Source organism: Protopterus annectens, chromosome 11.part0 (assembly GCF_019279795.1).
Source record: "Protopterus annectens isolate FY-2018-M chromosome 11.part0, PAN1.0, whole genome shotgun sequence".
NCBI classification, from domain to species: Eukaryota; Metazoa; Chordata; order Ceratodontiformes; family Protopteridae; genus Protopterus; species Protopterus annectens.
In genome coordinates this window covers 1,120,978,211-1,121,000,569 of record NC_056745.1, presented here as the reverse complement: position 1 = coordinate 1,121,000,569, position 22,359 = coordinate 1,120,978,211, and the positions used below count along the sequence as shown (strand labels likewise).

The 22,359-nt window shown below is 40.4% G+C and overlaps 1 protein-coding gene across 1 annotated transcript in view; it reads right to left on the bottom strand.

Moving 5' to 3' along the window:
• Nucleotides 1-22,359, bottom strand: part of KDM5A (lysine demethylase 5A) — a 2,605,143-nt gene that overhangs the window by 814,796 nt on the left and 1,767,988 nt on the right. The window contains exon 18 of the mRNA XM_044088480.1: nt 15,215-15,329. Coding sequence (XP_043944415.1) covers nt 15,215-15,329 — 115 coding nt within the window. The remainder of the gene's footprint in view (nt 1-15,214; nt 15,330-22,359) is intronic.

The window sequence follows — 22,359 nt, the reverse complement described above, 5'->3', positions numbered from 1 at the left end:
GTTCAGTCCTGGGACTGCTCTTGTTTGAAATCTACTTCTCCGAAGTACAGGCCAACACTAAGGGATGCTGGCTAACAAAGTTCGGAGATGACTGCAAACTGGGAGACATTATTGAATCCCCAAATGATGTGGATATTCTACAAAAGGGCCTTACAGAAACAGATTCTTGGTGCCAGAGCCATGGGCTCAAGCTCAATGCCAAGAAATGTATAGTTATCCCATCTGGGAAAAACCATGTACCCATGAATTACCACATAGGTGGCAGTACATTAAACACTGGAAGTGTGATAAGAGACATAAAAACGCAGGTGGACAGTGGTCTCACCTTCGATAACCACATTGCCAAAACAGTCAGGAAATCCTTCTGTGGCACACCTCATCACTAAGGGCTTTTCACCCAGAAAAAAGGAGGTCACTGTCCCACTGTACTCATCCCTCATTAGACCCATCATAGAGTACAACGCCCAGTTTGGTATGTACCTCACAAGACATCTGCAACAACTGAAAAGGCCGCAGAAACACCTCACTAAAAGAATCACAGGCCTAAAGCAGATGCCCTATGCTGACTGACTAAAATAACTCCAGCTATACTCTGTCACATATCGTCTACTCAGAAGCGATCTCTACTTAACATACAAGGCCATGTCAAACCCAGAGCTGTTGGACATGCTACACTTACAGAAATCCCAATTCATCACAGTCACACGTTCCAGGCACCTAAACCTTGTCATCACAATGAAGAAAACATGCTGGGGGGGGTTAGGTTCCTGACCCAGAGACTCCCCATACTCTGGAATAGACTGCCCATACATGTCAAGCAGAGTGCCTCCTTGGCCCTCTTCAAAAGGAACCTTGACAACTGGATGGGAGATAGGAAATTTACCCCGGTGATCATGTCAGTCGCCCTGCTAGACAGGGGTCCAGGGAAGTAAATATTGTGGGAAGAAATAGCCAGGGAACTGTTATGGCTAGGCTTGTATAGCCCCTAGGGCCAATAGCCAAGTACCAACCTATGAACCTATGTATGTTTGCCTATGTCTTAAGAATTTCATAAAGGTGTTTAAAAAGAAAACAAGGATTTTGGGCGAGTGAGGGAAGAAATGGCTCTAGAGGGTACTCATAGCAGCATGGAGATAAAGATGTATCCCAGATGACTGGAAAACAAGCATGCTAATGTCAGAGTACAAGAACAAAAGGTACATTCACAGCTGTGGGCAACACAGAGGTATCAAACTCCTTTTGCACTGCATGAAAGTTCTGGACAGGGTGATACATAAACAAATATGCACAGCAGTCGACAGTAAGATGGGAGATGACCAGTTCAGATCCAGATCAGGATGCAGCACAACCAACCTGATGTTTACAGTGACAGAGAGATGAGAAAAAGCTAGAGATGGGGAAAAATTCAACTGGCCATTACGAGACATAGAGAAAGCATATGATAAGGTTCCAAGACAGGTGATTTGGGTAGTTCTGGGATGGTTCAAAGTCTTAGAGACACTGACAGAATTAGTGCAGGCTATGTACAAGTACCCAATAACAGAAGTATGAACAGTGTTAGGACTCACAGAGGGGTTCCCAATAGGAGTGAGGTGTGCACCAGGGTTCAGCTCTGAGTCCACTGCTGTTCACACTGGTTATGGACTACTTTAGCAAACAGGTTGGTGGGGTCAGATCAACAAAGTTGCTGTATGCAGATGATATGCACTGCACGCAGACTCTGAACAAAATGTTCAGCAGTTGACAGGGTACTGAAATGCAAAACTGACGGGATATGGGATGAAATAAGTACAGATAAGAGCTGCAATAGTAGCAAAAGGGGGAAATAAGAAAAAGGTGAGAACTGAGACAGAAGAAAATATAGTGGAACAGGTTAGCAGCTTCAAGTATCTGGGAGGGATGGTTCAGGAGAAGAGAAGTCCGAATAACGAAGTCAAAGCTAGAATCAGAGGGGATGCAGCCAGCTAGCATAAGGAGTCAGGGGTCTTATGTGACAGAAGAATGTGAAAGAAGTTGAAGAGTAAGGTGTACAAAACAGTGGTGTGACCAGTACTACTATATAGTACAGAAACCTGGAGGGTAAAGGCAGAGTGCTGGAGGAAAACAAAGGTGATAGAGATGAAGTACCTGAGATGGGTGGTAGGGTGCATACTGAGGGACAGAAGAAGAAAGGAGAACATCAGAAGCCCAAGTCGCTCCAATTGCAGAGATCATCAAAAAGAACAGATTACAATGGTTTGGTCACAAGTAGTGGAAAGCAGAACCCAATCTGGTGAAGAAGATTTGGAGCAGACGGGAAGAAGGGTGTCTACCAAAGGGATAGACTGTGTGAGAGAAGACCTGTGACAATCGGCAAGACTGTTGAAGAAGCCAGGAGAGTGACAATGAATCGAGACAGAGATCGTGACAGTTGACTCAACACCCTGACCCCATCTAGAAAAAATTAGAAAAAGGGGTTGGTGATGATGATGTTTTTATCAGCTGGGAGAAGCAGTGCTTAAACCATCAGGGGGTTACTAGAAACATTTCTGACTACTCCTTCCTTACTTTATGAAACACTTGGAAGAAGGAGAAATGGAGGATAAGGACACAAAAGTAGACATGCCCAGTTGAAGTTGTACTGAGCCTCAACAAAATTATTCTAAAGAAAAACTTCCTCAGCTGACTACTGTTCATTGAATCAAAACATTTAACTTCTGGTACACTTCACCTGACGATAAGGTCTAGAAATATGTCGATAACATCAATTCCTGTGAATCTGCAACCTGTCACTGCATAACTCATCTGCCAGGGCACTCTACTAGGAACAGCCTTAAGCAAAATCCTGAGCCTTTCTGTCCCCTTGAGACTCCCTCTATTGTCACTTCATACAATAGTATCTCTAGTAGGGGTTGCATTAGATGCCTTTGCCTTCTGGTACTGGTGGCATTCCTTGAAACTATGGGATAAAAATGAAAAGATTTTGCCCAGTATTAATCTCATAGTAATTTACTTACCACCAGGCAAAAATGTTGAAAACCTAGAACAAACTCTTAGTTGGCTTGCTACCAACTATCCCCAAGAAACTATAATTTTAGGAGATGTTAATATTGACTGGTCCCTCTACTCCGCTCAATCAAACCCTCTCCCCATTAACTTACATGGATTCTCCCAAAATATTCTTTCTCCCACTAGAATTGGACATGCCCAACAAAAGGAGTGCATCATTGACTGGATTCTTACTAATAAGGATCCTAATAACTATACCGCAAGGACCCTTCCCAATGACCTTAGTGACCACCTTATTACCTTTATTATAAAACACAAATGTTCAACTACAAATCCCCCCATAACTAGACTAGTTAGGAACAGCAAGAATTTTGTCCCAGACCAATTTCTTGCTGATCTCAAGGCATGTAACTGGCACATCCTAAAAACTCTACCTTTAGATGAGAGTGTATCATACTTTAATGACACTTTCCTCAAGATACTTGACTCTCATGCTCCTAAGCGACTTACTAGAACTAAGGAACGTATTGCACCTTGGCTAACAAAAGATACTAAAACTAAAATTAAATTCAGAGACCAGGCCTGGAACAAATGGAGAACCACAAAACCCCCCCTACATTGCATCAAGTTTCTGCAGCTTAGAAATTCAACCAAAGCAGCCGTTATGTCTGATAAAAAACAATATTTCTGTCACCTCCAAGATAAACATCAGTATAATCCTAAAAAATTCTGGGCTGGTTTCAATCACCTCCTTCATCCATGTAAATCTACCACCCCCACCCCTGAAAAACTCATGGATAAAGATCCAAGTGAAATAGCCAACACTTTTAATTCTTTTTTTACTGAGACCATCCAGTCCCTCGCCAGTAAGCTTGCTACTTCTCTCTTGGGTGCAACCTTAACCAAAGATCCAACCCAATCTGCCTTCAACCTACAACCTACCTCCACCTCCTATATTCGTACCCTCTTGAAAAAACTTAAACCAACCACTCTAGCGGCTGACTTGCTCCCAGCCAAATACTTACAAATAGCATCTGATGCCATAGCCTACCCTGTCTCAATCTTGATCAACCGGACCATTTCTGAAGCTTCTATTCCCTCTATCTGGAAAATCTCTTATATCATCCCTCTCCATAAAGGAGGGTCCTCCACTGACACTTCTAACTATAGACCCATAGCAATACTGTCTCCTCTAGCCAAAATTATGGAACGCTGTGTTCACAAGCAACTCATTACCCACCTCACACAAAATAACCTCCTGTCCAACACCCAACATGGCTTTCGCCCCCATCGCAGCACAACCACTGCTCTCCTCTCCTTTGTTGACTCAGTCAACTACAACCGCAATAACAAATTAATATCCTCTGCGCTCTTTCTAGACCTATCGAAAGCCTTCGATATGGTCAACCACCAACAGTTGCTCCACACACTGGAAACCTTTCATCTTAGCAAACCAACCATAAGTTGGTTTAATGCCTACCTCTCTTGCAGAAAACAGGCGGTTCAGTGGCAAAATAGGCTATCAGACCTACTCCCCACTAATATTGGTGTTCCCCAAGGATCTATTCTCGGTCCTCTTCTTTTTTCCATCTTTATAAATGGTCTACACTCTATCATTCCCAAAGCCACCTGCATTCAATATGCAGATGACTCCACCCTGATCTGCTCTGACGTCTCTCTCGCCAAACTCCAAGTCACAACCCAAAACTGCTTTTCCACAGTCGAAAAATGGTTCACGGAACTAAAACTCCTACTTAACCCAACCAAAACCAAATTACTTCTATTTTTCCCCACTCCAGCTACCGCCCAAGGAATAGAACCTCCTAATACCCACAACCCAACCTTCTATGTGTCCTCCAACAATGGCACCATAATCTATCCTGTCTCCCACACCAAACTTCTAGGGGTGACCATAGACCACAAACTTAAATTTGATATGCATGTAAACCTAACCATTAAGTCGGTCAACAAAAAACTTGGGTCCATGTATAGAATAAAGAACTTCTTAACCCCGCACACCAAACTAACAATTGCCCGAACCCACCCCCTCTCCACACTCCTTTATGCCTCCCCGATATTCTCCTTCCTTCACAAGAGAGAGCTTAATAAACGTTCTACTACCTATAATCACATAGCCAGATTCATAACTGGAATGCCCTATCGCACCCATCACTGCCTAAATCTAAGGACACTGGAATGGCTAGAACTGCCCAACATTCTCAAACTCAACCAACTCACTGAGGCTTTTAAAATTATCAACCATCCAAATAAAACCTCCTCACTGAACAAAATACTTACCCCCTACTCCAACCTTACGTCCCTCAGGTCATCCAAAAGTCTACAAGTCCTGACCATTAAATCTAACAACTCGGGTGGTGAAGCTCTATATGCCAATTCCATTGGCAAATCCTGGAATGCCCTCCCAAACAACCTAAGACTTATGTCCTCTCTGCACCAATTTAAAATACACCTCAGAGCACTCCTGAAGTCCCAATGGCTATGCCCCTGCTCTAATCCAGACTAATAGCTAACGTCCCTGCCTCACCTAGGCCTCTCTAAGCCTCCACCCAACCCAAAAACCTTAAGGGTCCACAATGTAGCCCTGTTAGTCCATCTTTTCAAGTCTGTATCTCTTTTAAATTATATATATAACTACTTGCTTGCTTTATTTTGCCTTTAAACGTCAGTGTATTTACTTGCTTCAGCTTTGTCCTTGTATTTGTTTATGTAACCCTGTTCTTGGAGCTTTTCTCCCCGGGCCTCCACTGAAAATGGACATGTATCCAGCTGGACTAGCCCGGTCAACAAATGTAAAATAAAATAAAATAAATAAATAAATAAATAAATAAAATGTCTGGATTGTGACCCAATAGCCAAACTGCAAGATGCCTAGTAACAGTGTTGAAGACCAATACAGTAATGCTGGGAAAAAAAAAGAACTGAAGATACTGTGGATGTTCTCCTCTATAAACCTGAAGTATGGTAACATCCTTGGGGGTAATGGAGTCAGCCCTGGGGGGTGCAAAGCTCTGGAAGTTGGAACAGCCATCAGAATTCACCTACTGGTGAGTTTCAAAGTTTCAAAAGGTCATGATTGCAAAAGTGATCCACATGAAGAACACTGTATGTGACCAAATGGATGTCTGCAAAGGACATATTCATGGAAAAGGTGCTAGAAGAAGCAAACTCCTGGGAACTTTAACTGTGTTGGCAAATGAGAATTTATGAGAACACAGTGATGAACTGTTAATGGTAAATAGCAATCTACAGAAAGGTTTGCTTAAATAAGGCAAGGATCTCCTTTGCCTTGGACAAAAGAAGGCAAAAGCTAATCTGCCTTCCTGATCTCGTAAACCTTTGCTGGCAGTGCACACATAAGGAATCAAGGATCCTACTCACTTATGGTAGGAAGGATCCTTCCACTTATGGATTCTACCATTAACAAAACAGTGATACAGATGGAATGATTAAGGAAAATCTTCAAGACCCCTTTGGACAGGAAAAGGTGTCTGTACTAAATGATCTCCGTAATGACCAAGATCGCAAATAAAGGTCTGAAGGTCTCAGGTTTGCGTGGTAGAAATTAACAGTTGCTAGGAACACAGAGTCCATGAAAAGACAAAATTCAAATTCTTCAAACCACTTAATCTGATTATATGGACAAAGGGATGAAGCCCTTATTAAGATCCAGAGGACCAGGGTTTGATCAGTGGTTACTGCACTACAGGAGCCAGGAAGAAAGTGTTGCATGCACTTGGGGACACACAAAACTGATGTGATTTCCTTGGTAGAGACTGGAGAAAATACCACTCATGCTTCCCAGGAAGGGGTGCTGCAGCTTAAAGGGAACACCCTTTGTAGAAGTGAGGAAACGGGTTCTATGGTCAGCATACTGCACCCCCCCCCCCAGCACTTTGCCAAGTGTGTGCAAGCAGATAAGGCACAAGCAAGAAAAAACTGAACCACCACTGCTGGTTGCATATGAAAGGATGGTCTTTCCTGACCAACCCTTAGTCTGGTGATGGGGAATGAATGGATCCATTGGTCAAGAGGGAGCTGATGATAAGCAGGCAGCAGGCGGTAAAATGCTTCAAACCACTGGTCTGAAAGGTGAATATAAAAAGCCTACCACTCATGAAAAAGAAGTCCTAAAGGGTTCTTCTGCTGGCAACAGATGTTAAAAAATGGAACTGACTGAAAAGTGTACTGAGCCAGAGGTCCGCCATTCATATTATGATACACAAAAATGGCTGAAACAAATTCTGACCATGAAATAATTAAAGCCCAATTTCTAACAGGTGCTCAAGATAAGGCAGGAAAAACCTACAAGTAGAGAGCTAACTGAAGAAGGTAACCCTATTTCAAAAAGAACACTTCCATAGGCAATTTACATCTATCTACTGGAGGGTTTCCTAAAACAATTAAGACTTATGAAATCATATCTGGAATTTCCAGTAAGTTAATGGAACTAATGGTACTACCAGACCCTGAGATGTAGCCAACAGTCCAGTTTCAAGCGGGCCATCCTTCACCTTGACAGAGAAAGTATTCTGGACAAGTGCACACTGGATTGTCTGAAACCATGGTTTCAAATGTCACAAAGAATCAATATGAATAAGATTTGCTGTTTCTTCATAAACTAGGCTACAAAATGCAAAATCAAAGATGAGTGGAATGACAAAGAGGAACTTTCCCTACCACATAAGGGAGAATGCATCCACTTTCCATCCCCCTGTTGCTGCACAGCACACAGTGAAATCAAAAGAGAGCTGCATTTTTTTCTTGTGGAAAACGGGTTTCATTCCATGGTGTTCCACAAGTGGAAGACTTTTATTTACTCCTAACTTTCAGCTCCAAGAGTACTACAGAGGTCTGCCTCTCCAGGGATGTGAACTGCGAAGGGAAAGGTGCCATGACTGATGTCTCACTGCAAGATCCACATCACTTCACTGCACAGCAGATACAAATGCATCTTCCCTGCTTGCTTATGTACTGTAAAACACCCTACATGTCTAACCTCACCTTCAAGATCCCAGCTTTCAGCTCCTTTTACAAATCCAGACATCTAGCAACACCAGCCTCAGCTAGAGCAGATTAATGTTACATTAAACATTTTCTATCTTAGGCACTTCTTTTTCTTCCTGCATAAGTAACAACCTTTTGTGGGCTTTGCAGTCAACCACTGAAGTATTTGCATGAGTACTTTTAAATGGTTCAATGGCAAAAAAATGGAAATTCACATTCAGAAATGGTTACTTGCTAAAAGACATGGTGATAAGGATCACACACCAAGAACAGATCTGTAACAGCAACAATACGGCGACATTAAAGCCACTACAGCAGCTGCAAATGGAAGAAAGCCAGGGGGAACTGTGATGATGGAAGCTCCTATAAAAGCCCTAACAGGTGCAAATGAATGCAAGCCTTCACCCATCTGTCCAGGATGCCAAGGCCATAATGTCTCGGGTCCTCTCCTTCTGGAACAAGGACCAGCACAAATGTGTGCCCACTTCTAGCTTGAAAAAACTAACCATGTGCACTGGATTGAAAACCAGCTACTTCCAGTCTGTGATGCGTATGAGACTGCAGCCATGGAAAAAGCCTCTGTAAGGGAGACACTGAAGGAAGGTACCGAAGGCCATCTAATGAAGTATGCAAATACTATGCTTCCTTTCTCTTGCAATGGCTCTATCAGCACTGCTAACACCCTAGTAAAGCCAGCAGGGACAAAAAAAAAACAGGCCAAAGATAAAAATTCCAACATTCCAAATTATGCTGCCCTTGTGGGGTGCAGGAATTTGTTGTGGAGCTCCCAGATGCTTACATTTTAACAACTATCATCAATACTTGCTAGGATAGAAGGGTTAAGGCGGTGTCAGAAGTAATCATCTGTTGTTTGGTCTACCAAACACCCTTGATGAATTCTCCAAAATTTCAATTAGGATGATACCATCAATGTCCCCTAGAATGAACATGAGGTCAGAATACAATTCTCTTTCTTTTCTATAGAAGGAGGAATAGGCTTGATAGCTACTCTGTGGACTAAACAACATTCTTTCAGACACATAAATTAGACCATTTTGGTCATGAGAAGAGCTCTCGGTCGAGGAGGCTATAGGTTCATAGGTGTGTACTAGGCAAATGACCATAAGCCTTTTTAAGCTTTGCCATGCATCCCAAATCTCTGACAAGTTAAGGTAGTTCTAATAATTCTAAACCAAAACCTTCTATGAACATATTAAGAAATCACTTCTGCACTACATACTCTGTACTGGGTAAACTCAAATGTGATTGCAGTGACGCCTGCCACAAACCTGCCTTCTGGGTGTAGGTAGAAAGCCAACAAGGACAGAATATTTAACTATTTTTTTTCCTCCGTCTCCAAGGAGGATTCTTCTTAACAGGCTGGACTAAGATGATGAAGGTGGAGACAGAGTAGCACTGCACAAACCTTCTATAGCTGACAAGGCATTTTCCCTCTTCTGAAACTCCTGGACCAAACTTCAAAGAGGAACTCTCCAGAGAAAGATACAAATAAAGTGGCCTGATGCAGCTTGTCAAAGGAAATGTGTCTCTGGCATAAACCTGCATCTGCAGATACTGCTCTGCAACAGGGCAGTCAAGAGGGCAGAATGCAATCTGAAAATCCACTGTGAAGGCCATACCAAGGGTCTCCTACAGCAGCCCCTTAACTCTAGGATATGGAAGCTTTCACAGACTTTCCAGTGTTTAACCCATAAGGGAAGATGGTATCTAGATAAGTAAGGCAATTAATATATTGAACCACGTGGTCCAAAGCAGCAGAGGAAAAAAAATCTGCTAAGACTGTGGATAGCTTTTAAATCACTGTTTGACAAAAGAACTGCAGAGTGATGGAGTCTCCAGGTCCAATGCTGGGTTTGTATAGGACACATGCATTCCTGGAGCTTGATGTTCAGGGTCTAGGGTGCGTAATGAAAGGCTCTGGGTTAATGATTATTCACAGCTCCACATCTTTATTCTCATAAAAAAACTGAGTCTTTCCCATAAAAAAGAAGGACGGACATATAATTCATGCAGAAATGTGTGAGTCTAAGTGTCACTCAGGAAGGAAAGGAGGGAAAGGGTGTCACCCAGGGCATGTTAGTGGAAGGAGGTGAATAATAATCCCTGACTATCTCAGGAAACAGAAGGAGTGACATAATGTCATTGTTTTATACCCCCATGTAGTAGGTCTACACGATTCTAATGCTGGAAGCACAGGCTAGAAAGCTGACACATGCCTGGCAGTGGCCAGTGGACACAACACCAACAAAAAGCAGCCTGTATATGTTTCTGCAATGGGCTATTACTGCATCTTCTTATCATGTACTCTAAGTAATCTGTTCAGTTCCTATCAGCTACGGAACAGAGAATGCAAGTCCAAGCACATGACTTGATTTGAAGATCCGTCCAGTAAGAATGGAACCAAATGGCAGAAGGAAGAGAACCAACCTGCAAGCCCAAATGGAGACAGAACTCAACAACACATGACCAAAACCCTACACATCAAAATCTAGGCAATCATGTAGGTACTTAATCTTTTCCATGGAGAGCCCCCTCTTACCTGACCAATAAGAGAAATCCCTTCCATCAGCATCCAAATCCCAATACTTGACACATGATGATGAAATCCAGCAGATCCAGGCCCGTAGCAGAAGGTAAAAAGAAATATAATCCCTAAATAAAGGAAGGAACTAACTTGACCAAGCTTCTAAGGGGCTCCAAAACCAAAAGGGCAAACAAACTTGATCCCATTCTCCAGCACACAACAGACCATGGAAGGAAAAAAAAGAATGTAAAAGTGAAACAACAAGGAAAGGTGAAATGGGAACTACAAGAGACAACCAATCACAAAAATCAAGCCCTTCTATACTAGTCTGGAAGGGAAACGGCCATGCTTAGACTGAAGTAGTCTCCCTTACTACCCAAGTCGGGGATTTGATCTGGAACAAACTCCTTCTAGGAGCTACCTCCCTCCCACACAAGGTGGAGAAATGGGTCCAGATAGGATGATCACAGAGTCTCATTCCACATGAGACTAGAATGAGAAACATAACCAAGAGTTACCTAGAAGCTTAAACATCTCCATAAAGAGTAAGCATCACACTAAAAGGGGGAGTTAGAAGTGACTGGAAGGAAGTTAGCGCAAGTCAAGGAGCCTTCGTTTAGCTGTGAGAAGATGTAAGAAGCAAGCTTTTCAGCACAAGCCATCACCTACAACAAATGAGAGAACATCTGAGGGGAAGATTCATAGATTCATGGTATATAGAGCAGATACCTCTCAAATGTATTTGCCTGTCTTGTATCCATTCTTTAGAGGCTTGAGAAATTTGAATGAGACAATGGCAAACAAAGACTTTCATTTAGCCTCCATCCACTAGAATGCAGGGAGGAAAGGCAACCAGATTGAAAACAAGGTGAAAGGCAGGGTTGTCCAGGCTGAGAAATGATCCTGCGGAGGCAACCCTTCTGAGGTGAGAGAGATACTGACATGGAAACAAATTACTTAAAATGGGCTGTCCCTCACAGAAAGAGGTCAAAGGTTATCCCAGTACTTGTGGAAGCCTCCTAAATGACTACAATTGCTGACTAAAGGAGACGGGGGTTACAACAAAAAACCTTCCTAGGTAAGAAGTCCAAGATTGGACATGCTAATGTCCAACCTGCCATGGAAGAGACGCACAGAAGTTTCATTCTCATCTAGCCCTCAACAACCATATATGGACAAAACACTTTACAGCTCACAGTCACCTATGGCTAATCCCCGAGGGACAGCTTAGTGGCAAGAAATAAGAAACACATCTCCTCTAGATGTCCAGAAAGCCACTACCCCTTCTCTTAAAAGATGACAAGTAAATATGACCGTAATGCCCAGAAGAATGAAGAGGAGGTCCTAGGCGAGATCACGTTGCAAGAACCTTACCCTCAAGAGTTGCAGAATAGCTTCCAGTGCTCCTTGGCAAAGCAGCCTAGGCCTGCTCTCCCATTCAGCTCCACACAGAAGGGTGCAGCGATGCAGCAGGGATGCCCATAGAAAAGACTAACTACTGCCAAAACCCAGGAGGTGCCCCCAGAGGCTGGCACAGCTACCTAATCCAATGGACTACACTGAATTATAGTCCCCAGGGGAAAAGGACTAGACTAGAACTCTACAAAAGATCAACTTGCCAGGAGATAGGTACAACAGAGGCCCGCTTCATCCTGCTCTTATGCTGTCAAAAGGGTCTTACCTTTTATTTCTTAAACTGAAAGATGATAGTTGACTGGGAGGTGGCCCCTCAACATGGAAGGAGCTGCCTAGTAACCAAAAATATATCACGCAGGGAAAGCAGCCCCCACTCACTTAGGACAATTCTATTCAGCACATCTTCCTGGGGAAAATGCAGCCAAGCTGACTGGCACTCTCGTCCTAGTCAGGATATTCACCATAAACATCAGTCACCTAAGAAGGTGGCTATTCCAGCATGGCGGTTTGTGTTTCTCCAGGTTTTCAGACCAAATGAAAAAAGAGAAATGGAGTGGAAATGAAACTTCACCCCTAAAAGATGCATATTCTGCATATCATGTAAACCAAGTTCTAACAGAACTGGGCTCTAATTCTGCCAGGAAGTGACTTGGTATGGTAAGCATTCCAGAAAGAACTAGCATATGACAACCATCTGGAAATTGTTTGCTTTGACATGGATTGTTCATAGGATAATACTAGGCTAACTACCCTTGTTGGCCATTTTAATCCGAGCCAATTATCCATTTGAAAATAAAATGCTGTAACTTGTGTTTGTAAAGTAAACAACTTAACTATAATGCCAACTCTCAACCTCCATAGGTTAGTACTAGGTTATTTGCCCTTGTGGGCCATTTTAAGTCTAGGCAATTTTCCCATCCCAGAAGTACAAATCAAACCGCATACCTTGAGTCTATGAAGTAAACACCTTAACCATTATGCCAACCCCCAACGCCATCTTTCCTTTTTTTCCTTGCCATCATAGCAGGCAAAAAGCTGACTGGCTTTCCTGATGGGTTTAGTTTTATCCAGTTAGTATCTGAGCTGCCGGTGGATATCCACCATATGTAGGATTCTTTATCCCTTGTTTTTAGGTTCTGGAAAGAATAGACAGATTAACAGTATGACAAAGTTGTTGCTGGCCTTTCGGCTTTACCCCGTTAAGGGGTTGCCACAGCAGAACTCCGGTCCGCTAATGATTGGCAGTAGATTTTTACGAAACACTGAGGTGACAGCTCGACGCCCAACCTTCAACGAAGGCACGCCCATTTAAAGTAAACAATGAAAATCACTTTAGGCATAGAAATAAAAATGAGGTAGGGTTGGCTCACCATAAGAGTTTGTAACTCAGACACTCTGCTTGCAGTCGTAGGAGCAATAAATAGTATAGTTTCCCATGTTAAGAACCTCAAATCAGCTAGATGAGCTTGCTCAAATAGAAGTGTCAACTTTTCATGCACAAAATTAAGATCCCAAGGAGGAGCCACCAGTTTTCTAGGTGGGCAGATATGCAAAATCTCTTTCAAAAACTGCCAGATTTGACTGCAAGCACAAAGAGGGGATACTGAGGTAGACACGCCGAAATGGCTGAAATATGAATCTTGACAGAAGAATAAGAAATGCCAGAGGGTAATGACTGACACAATCAAGAACCAGAGGCAAACTGTCCTTAAAAAGGTCCTGGTTCTCAGAGTGACACCAACTATAAAATCTTTTTCATTTACACATGTACAATTTTCTAGTAGCAGTTTTTTTAATACCTGCCACACGTAATCAGAAAAAAAGATGCATAAAAGGTTCAAAACTACATCATCCATACAGTCAATTGAAGTGTTTCCAGGTTGTGGTGTACAAATAACTCCTGCCTTGTGTGAGTAAATCCAGTCTGTGTGGAACCTTGTGGCAATTATCCTTAGCAAATCCTCCCAGTCTACAAGCAAAGAAACAGGAAAAAAAATGTTTAAGTTTCTGCTTTTTCTTTTTGGGAAACTTACAGGACAAACATAAACTCATAACAGGACCACTAACCTGGGTATCAGGCACCTCACCACAGCTATAAACGATAATCCTTCACTGGCTCCTTCCCCTGATCCCAACAAGAGTGTCGCTCTCTTGCCTGCTAAAGGTAATCAGATAGACATGGAGGGTGTGCTGTTCTCTCAGTCCTTAGTAGCTTCCTGAGCTGCTACAACGAAAGAACCAGAAGCAAAAGATGGAAGGTCCCACAAATCGGTTTTGGCCACAGCACAGTAGCCCAACAGCAGCTGAAGCAATCATGGAGCCAGCTTGACACCAACAAACTCCCTAACTGCTTTCTTCTTTTTGTGGATGAGGTAAGCAAAAACCACAAAGATCAACATTTGTTTCATGTTCAAACCAGAAAAAAGACCTCACAAGTGCGTAGCATAGCCTCAGTGAGTCCATGAACCTTCTGACAGTAAAATTAAAGTTCTGAGATCAACTATTCAGTGACGGTCCTCAAAAGCACAAAACACTGCCCTATGCACGCACTTATTCCACAATAAAATGCAGAAAAGGTTAATAAAAATAGATTTGACAAAGTTTACTAAAAAGAACAAGTAAAATTCCTACAAGCCAACATGACAGTCCCAAGTACAAAACATTTCCTTTCATAAAATAAAGTTTAACTGAAAAAAAAAAAAACAGGAAAAAAAAAGGTTGTAGTGAAAAGTTTTCTCCAGAGAGGGACTTATTTGCTCAGCCTTGACAGGATTGCTAGTCGACTGTCAGTTTCTTGAAGTACAGAGGCAGAGTATTTCAGCTGCAAGAAAGCTCTGAAAATGTTGGAGCCCAATCTGACTTTTACATGGCTCTGCTTGAGCCACTGGTAGTTTTGGGCACGTGGAATGTGTCCTACAACTTTGAAAGATGGATTTTGGTCATATCTTAAACAAGGATATAACCCATATAACTTAGGCTACTGCAACAATGATCTGATTGCAGACTGATGTAGTCTATGCACGACATCATGACATTGTGATGTGTCATCATGGGTGTGCATTCAAGCACAGTAAAGGAACTTCCAGAAAAAGATGCTGACTGGTGGACAGGATAAACCCCACCATATGACCCACCATGAATGGTCCTCAACATCAAATCTTCAGTCACAAAGTAGTGTGTGCTGAAAGTCAAGTATTCATTCAGAAACTGCAAAACATAAAGATTATCTAGGTTTCTTACCTTAACTTGCCTGGCCTGACTAATAACACATGGCAGACTATAGAGCTGTTCAACAAATGCTTTTAGTTCCTCCATTGTTAACTTGGTCCGTGCCTTCCCAGTCTCAGGGCGTAACCTGTACAGTTTGGAGAAAAAGACAAAGAAAAATAAGCACTGTTACTGGAATATTTGCTGAAATACATCTAACTCTACTATGTTTTGTAGAACTAATTTTGGTCATATGCCAAATTAATTCTAACAAAATCAGCATGTTAACAGGCTTCAAAACATGTACAAGGACCATGAAATACCTGGAGGCATTTATTCATTTTCTGATTACTCATTTAATCCTCTGCAGGGTTTTAAGGAAAAAGAACCTATTCCAGCAGTAAGAGGGTGGTAAGATGAGAAACTCACTTTGAATAGGGTGCAATGTCAAAGCATTCGCGCGCACACACAAACAATCTTTCAGATCCCAATGCAACCAACAAAAAACAAGATGACAAAAGAGGAATGTGTGAGGCTCTACACAGATGGTATCCCAGCAAAGAAAAAAATGATGAACCATGTGCTATGAGGCAGCAATGCTCAATATACCAATGTAGCAGAAGTCTAAACAAATATGCTTTCCTACTAATAAGGACACAGGCACTGATAGCAGTTATACATTAGCATATGGGTTTGCTTTGAGAAAGCCTAAAAGGGGGTGCCAAGAACCAGTGGTCTTATAATACTCAGGGTTGCTTAAGTATCAGCATCTACATCAGGGTCTAGGAAAAATAAGTCCTCAGACATTTCTTACACTTGAATTTACAATCAGTGCAGTGATACGAAGCTTCTAGTGTTTACACGGCTCAGCTACATGTAAACTATATCCTGTCAAACCTACGAATATGCAGGTACACAGTGGAGTGAGTGGGGCACAAAGGCTAGAGTAAATGCTATGTATTAATATCTGTGTGTGTGTGTGTGTGTGTGTGTGTGTGTGTATACAGATAAACAAAAAAGTCATGTAATGACAAGTAAAAACTCAACACAAAATAAATAACATTAAATATTAATTAATTATTTATATTTACTTTGTTGACTGAGTTAGTTCCACTAGGCCAATGGCCTCTTTTAAGGGGAGACCAGAGATAGTATTCATATTGCTTAAGGAAAATTTGGCCAAGGCACTACGGAACTTCCCCCTACTCTTTTCAATAAATGCCATAAGCTCTTCTTTTACATACGCCTAAGCTACCACCAACTCAGACAGAAGGGTCTTCAGTTTAATGTCTCATCTAAAGGATGACACCATACCTTTCAACCTGTAGACACTGAAGATGGGTACAAAGGCCCTTGCAAAATAGGTACATCTGGCCAAAAATCCGGACATCTAAGCATAAAATATGAATACCAAAAAAACTCATAACTCTTCCCATTTCCAGTAGGAATGTGGGATACTATTCAGAAAAGCATTTAATAAACAAAGAATAGCAAAAATGATGGAAAATAGCACATTATCAAAGAAGTGGAGTAAAATCTGTTGAATTAAAAGAACTGTACTGCAAAACACTTTCACACAATCTTTGCTTCTGAAAAAGGGAGATGAAAGATGTGTTTTTTCTTTCTATAAATTACTGGGACCACTAGTATGTTAGTCATCTAGTGTGGTTTTTCTTTGTGCTAGACAGCTTCAAAAATCTGGTGTGATGGGGGCCAGAACATTTTGAGAAGGGATAATCAAGTCTAAAAATAGGGACATACTGCCAAAAATAGGTACATCATATGCAGGATTAAATCAGAGTTTAAAATTGGGAGTTTGCTCCACAACAGGAACAATTAAAAGATCTAGATGACGAATTCAGGAGTGCAACACCACCCTTATGATGACGTACAGTTTCAGTATTAGAAAATTAAGTCAAATACATGGTGCGGGAATAGAAACCACAGCCTTCTTCACCCAAAGGCGTGTATGTTACCTGTAGAGCTAGTGAGACTTCCATGGAAGGCTTCTAAAAAAAAATAGGTACTTGCGTATTACTGCAACCACATTCCAAATGCTATGAAAAGGAAATACATGGCACTGTTGACTGACTCCAATCAACATGCAATACACACGGTCTTACTGTTTTTCTTACAGTTAAAATGGTGAATTACATCACGTATCATGATCATAGTGGTGCATCTGTGGTTATTATTTATGCCACGGAGATTTACTGCCATTATTATGTCGTTAAAATGTTTTATGGTGGGCAAGAAAAGTGCTATTTTCACTTTTTTTAGGATATACTGTTCGATCACACACTGTTCTCTCATAAGCGTACACACGTCAGTGCCTTGCCCTTTCTTTTCTGTTTGTAAGTCTGTAGTCGGCCAATATTTGGAGTTGGATGCCACTCAGTCCTACTTGTAGTTGTTGCACTGTGGCTTTCAGGTCTGTCATGGTTGATACTACTCAGTTTGCTTACTTTTGGCTTCATACTTTCTACACCTCAGCATATATATGATGGGTGATGGTGCATCTTGGCAGTTATTCTTCTGCCGTGGCTTATTTTTATCAGTGTAAAATCCTAACAGTGAGAAGGGAACTTCCCCATGCTCCACAATGATATGACATGTGTTGGGGTCGCGGGCCTCAACTGCAATGTTAACATAATGAGGCTGGAAAAACTACACAAAATTTATTTTCCCCAAATCACCGATGATTGCAGTCAATATTGCAGTAGAGATAAACTCATTCCGCGATAACATTATGAATTACAGCATGTCAGAAATGTGGCTGCGATTAAACACAAGTACCAAAAAAATGGTAAGCACTTTCATCATTGTGGGACTTCTTTATATTGACTATACAAGAACCTAACCTTTTCTGAAATGCACGTAGCTTCTTTCTTTTTTTTTAATACTATCAAAACTATCTTTTCATAACAAAAATAAATTTGAACAAATGGTAGGGTGTTGTGTTGGACAAAAAGCTGCTCCAATTGTAAAAAAACATATGGCATCATCAGAGACAGTGGAACATTTTAAAGCACTCTTATAAGTAGTTACATCATTTTACTACAACCAATCAAATTAATTGATACATTAATTCATTAATCTAAAATAATCAAAAAAGTATAAAAAGTACATCTTACTAAACTGTTCCAGTTGCTTTAAAAACCCATATAATAAATAAAATGTTGGCGTATGTTTATATATAAAAATGAACTTGTAGCACTTTCAAAACTCATAGAAATGTGCATATAAAATATGTATGTATTTCATTATACCATTGCACCTATTTCCATTTACATAACCATATAATATTAAATACAAATGTATATAAATAAGGTTCTATAAATGAGTAATCAACATATATTATATTGTCTTAATATTTATCAGATTAACGAGGTGCATAAAAAACATGCTGTACTATTATAATATAATATTTTATATGCACTGACTCTGATGATGCCATATGTATTATGGTGAAAGCGCTAAGTTCTGTGGACTTTGGTGATTAAAGCAAAATTTTTCTACAGCTTATCCTGGCTTTAGTTATTTTACAAGTTTGATCGTTGTTGGGCTGTTTTGTGTCTTTTTGCTGGTTATTTTAAGTCAGGTAACGGCAGACATACTGTCTGCTTTAGCTGTGATTTTTAGTTGTGTTGGTGCAACTAAGGACATTATATTAATATATATACTTTTTTTACACTTGTTTCTTATATCCAGTTGCTTGGTTTATTTCTTCGGTTGAGTTTTTTGGCACCGGTTTACATGGAGGTGTTAATTTCTGAACTCACATCCTCGGTTCAGAAACTAACAGCGTTGTTAGTTGGAAGAGAGGCTAGGAATGCAGTACATGATACGTTGACGGACTCCCAAGTGGAGTTGTTTACGTTGCATTCCACACCCGGGCTGGAGGCGGTGAACAATACAGCACCAGAAGCAACTACAGCACGTCCTGAGCAAAGGAATATCAAAGAGTGGCTACAGTTACATAAATTAGATTTCTTGGACTCAAATGAGGAGAGGAACGAACGGAGAGGGGTAACGCTGCCTTTGAACGAACAGATAAGTTTGGTGATTTGTGTTGTAAATACAGGGGCCTCCAGATGAACAACTCATTCTTGACGAAATCTGTTTCTCTTAAGAAGGTGCCTAAAGGACTAAGGGTTTGGAAGTTACCAATGGGTGTGGAAGGTGACTCAACAGCGTTTAAACAATTGGCTGATTTATTCAACAGAACAGGTTTGGAAATGTGTGACATTATTATTAAGAACAACTTGAATAGACTGGCCATTATGGAAAAAGAAATAGAGACTCCAAATGAGAACATTGTGAACGGACTTGTTATTTTCTCAGCAGGTTGTTAAGTACCGTTCCATGTTAGATAATGTTGAAAGTTTTGTGAACAAAAATATTAAAATTAAAACTAAAAAGTTATTGAGAGATTCGGAAGATTACAAAAACAACAAAGAATATCCCTTTGTGTCTAATACTAAAGATGGTGTTAGAAATACTAATAGGGTTGGGGGAAACGTGAATGTTGATGTGTGTTTAAACTGTGAGGGTAGTAATGCTGGTGACAATGAACAATTGAGCAAAGAAGACCAGCGTTTTTTTAGCCACGGGGGCCCAAGTAAGGAGATCAGAATGCCTAATGAACAAGAAAGGCTAGGGGCAACGTTATCAAGCCCAGGGCGATTCACATTATTATCAACACAACAATTTTCAGAACAACAAACGGCAAAGGAATGCTAGGAATCGACGGTAATAGCCGACAATGACATTAATGCTGTATATGAACAGCAGGACATAGAAGTCTATAATATGTTGCACAAGAGTGATGTAAATGTTTCTGGTAATAGTATTGTTCACTGCCAAAGAAATGGGTTTTCCATTTATAACTATAGTGCTTTAACAATAAATGATGTATATCATGATTTATTAAGCAAAGGGTTTACATTTGTTCCTGCATTTCATTTGAATTTTGTTGACTATTATATTAGTCTTAAAATGTTTACAAGGCAAATAAATTTGGGTTTATTTTTTAGGGAACAAAATGATGGTGCAAATAATTCAAATAATGCTTTGAATACACTTAAAAGGAAAAGCAATTTTATACCCCCGATACATAAGGAAGTATTAATGATTGAAAAACTGTGCATTAATGAAGTTAAGAGGGGGTTGAGTAACTTTGGAAGACTTATATATTATGACAACTTAAATATTGACGAAAGAAAAATACTGTTTGAGTTAGCTAACAACCATGAGGTGAGAATAATGAAGCCTGATAAGGGGGGAGGGGTGGTTATCATGGCTCATTTTGACTATGTTGCTAAAATGCATGAAATTTTACGTGATACATTTACATACCAGACTGCATCACTCAATGAAATGCACATAGCTTACCATAAAATCGATTTGTGTTAGATGAACTTTTTCAAGGGGAAATAAATGAATATGAATTTGATTTTTTGAATGTGGAACACCCGGTGATACCGGTGTTGTTTGGGATCCCAAGGTGCACAAATGCATAGAAAATCCCCCTTTTAGGCCCATTGTAGCTGCCGAGGGCTCAAAAACGGAACCTATGGCATCTTATGTGGACAAGGAAATACAGGGGATTATTTTGGGCATAGACCACATAATTAAGGATTCCTGGAACTGTTTAGAACGCTTGAGGGAAGTTAATAAAACCTTCAAGGGTCTTTTCTCACCATCGACATTATACATTTGTTTTCAATTATTCCACATATGGAAGGACTGGAATGTTTTAGGGAGAGTTTAAATAGACATGATAGGTTTGAAGGAGGAAAACTCAACCTATTAGTGGCTTTAATGGAGTTGATTTTGAGAAATAACTTCTTGACATTTGAAGGGTACATTTTTTGGTAAGTGTCAGTTGTGGCTATGGGGGCGAAATGTGCCCCAGGGTTTGCCAAACTAGTACTATTACACTGGGAAGAGTTTTTTATTTTTGATTCTAAGTTTAAGGAGAAAATATTGTTGTACAGTCAATTCCTGGACGACATGCCAATTCTTTGGAAGGGCAGCGAACTGGAAACAACAGAATTTATAGAATATTTAAATTCAGCTACAAGCTTCTTTAAATTCACCAGTGCTTGGAACAAAGACAATATAGACTTTCTCGACATACACTTAACAAAAACTAATGAAGGGATGCAAAATACAATATTTAGAAAAAAGACATACAGTAATTCTTTGTTACACTATGGAAGTAGTTATCCACATTATCAAAAGAAGAGTGTAGTCAAGGGCCAAATGGTGAGATTGTCACGTTTGGTCAGTGACAATATGACTTTTGAAGAGGAACTCTATAAGTTAGTAGGGATGTTTCTAGAGAGAGAGGCTACCCTCTAAAACTTTTGACTAATATCAAAAGAGAAATAAAAACAAAAAGAACTACCCAGTTTCCTCCCATTTAGGAGGGGGAAGTATAATACAAAAGGAAGCCAACGAATCATTTAAGAGCAATGCAATGATTTTAAAATATAATCATCAGGCACCCTTTATAGTGAACACTATGCTGAGAATTTGGGAATTTAGTTTTAGTCCCAACACAAAAGAAATTGTACGTGATATGTTAAGGGTTGTTTTTAGTAAAGGAAAAAATATTAAAAGCATTTTGGAACAAACACCGGTAAATAAAGGTTATTCTAGGATGTATAAATGTGGGGCATGTAGAATATGTAGATATATAAATGAGGTGTCCTATGTAACCATAGTAGGTTATAATAAGTCTATTCCCTGTCCAGGAAGATTTTGTTGTAATTCAACAATGGTAGTACATATAGCTAACTATACATCATGCCCTGCATTTTACGTGGGAAAGATGGTGAGGAAATTAAAGGAAAGAATTGCAGAACATCTTAGAGCTATTAAGAATAAAGATACCTTTAATGCCTTGTACATGCACACTACAGTTTGTTTAAATTTTAAAAAGTTTATTTTCTTTGAATTGGGTCGTGTTACACCAGATATACGGTGGGGTGATGACAAGCTGAAGGTGGAAATGTTGGAAACAGCTTGGCAAATTAGATTAAATGCTACCCAACATCTGGGTATAAATGAGAGTATATCTATTTTTCCCTACCTGAAGGCAAGGACTAACATCATCAACTAGTTAAAAACATGTTTTCCATAAGCAGTCTCATTATATAAATTTTGGGGGG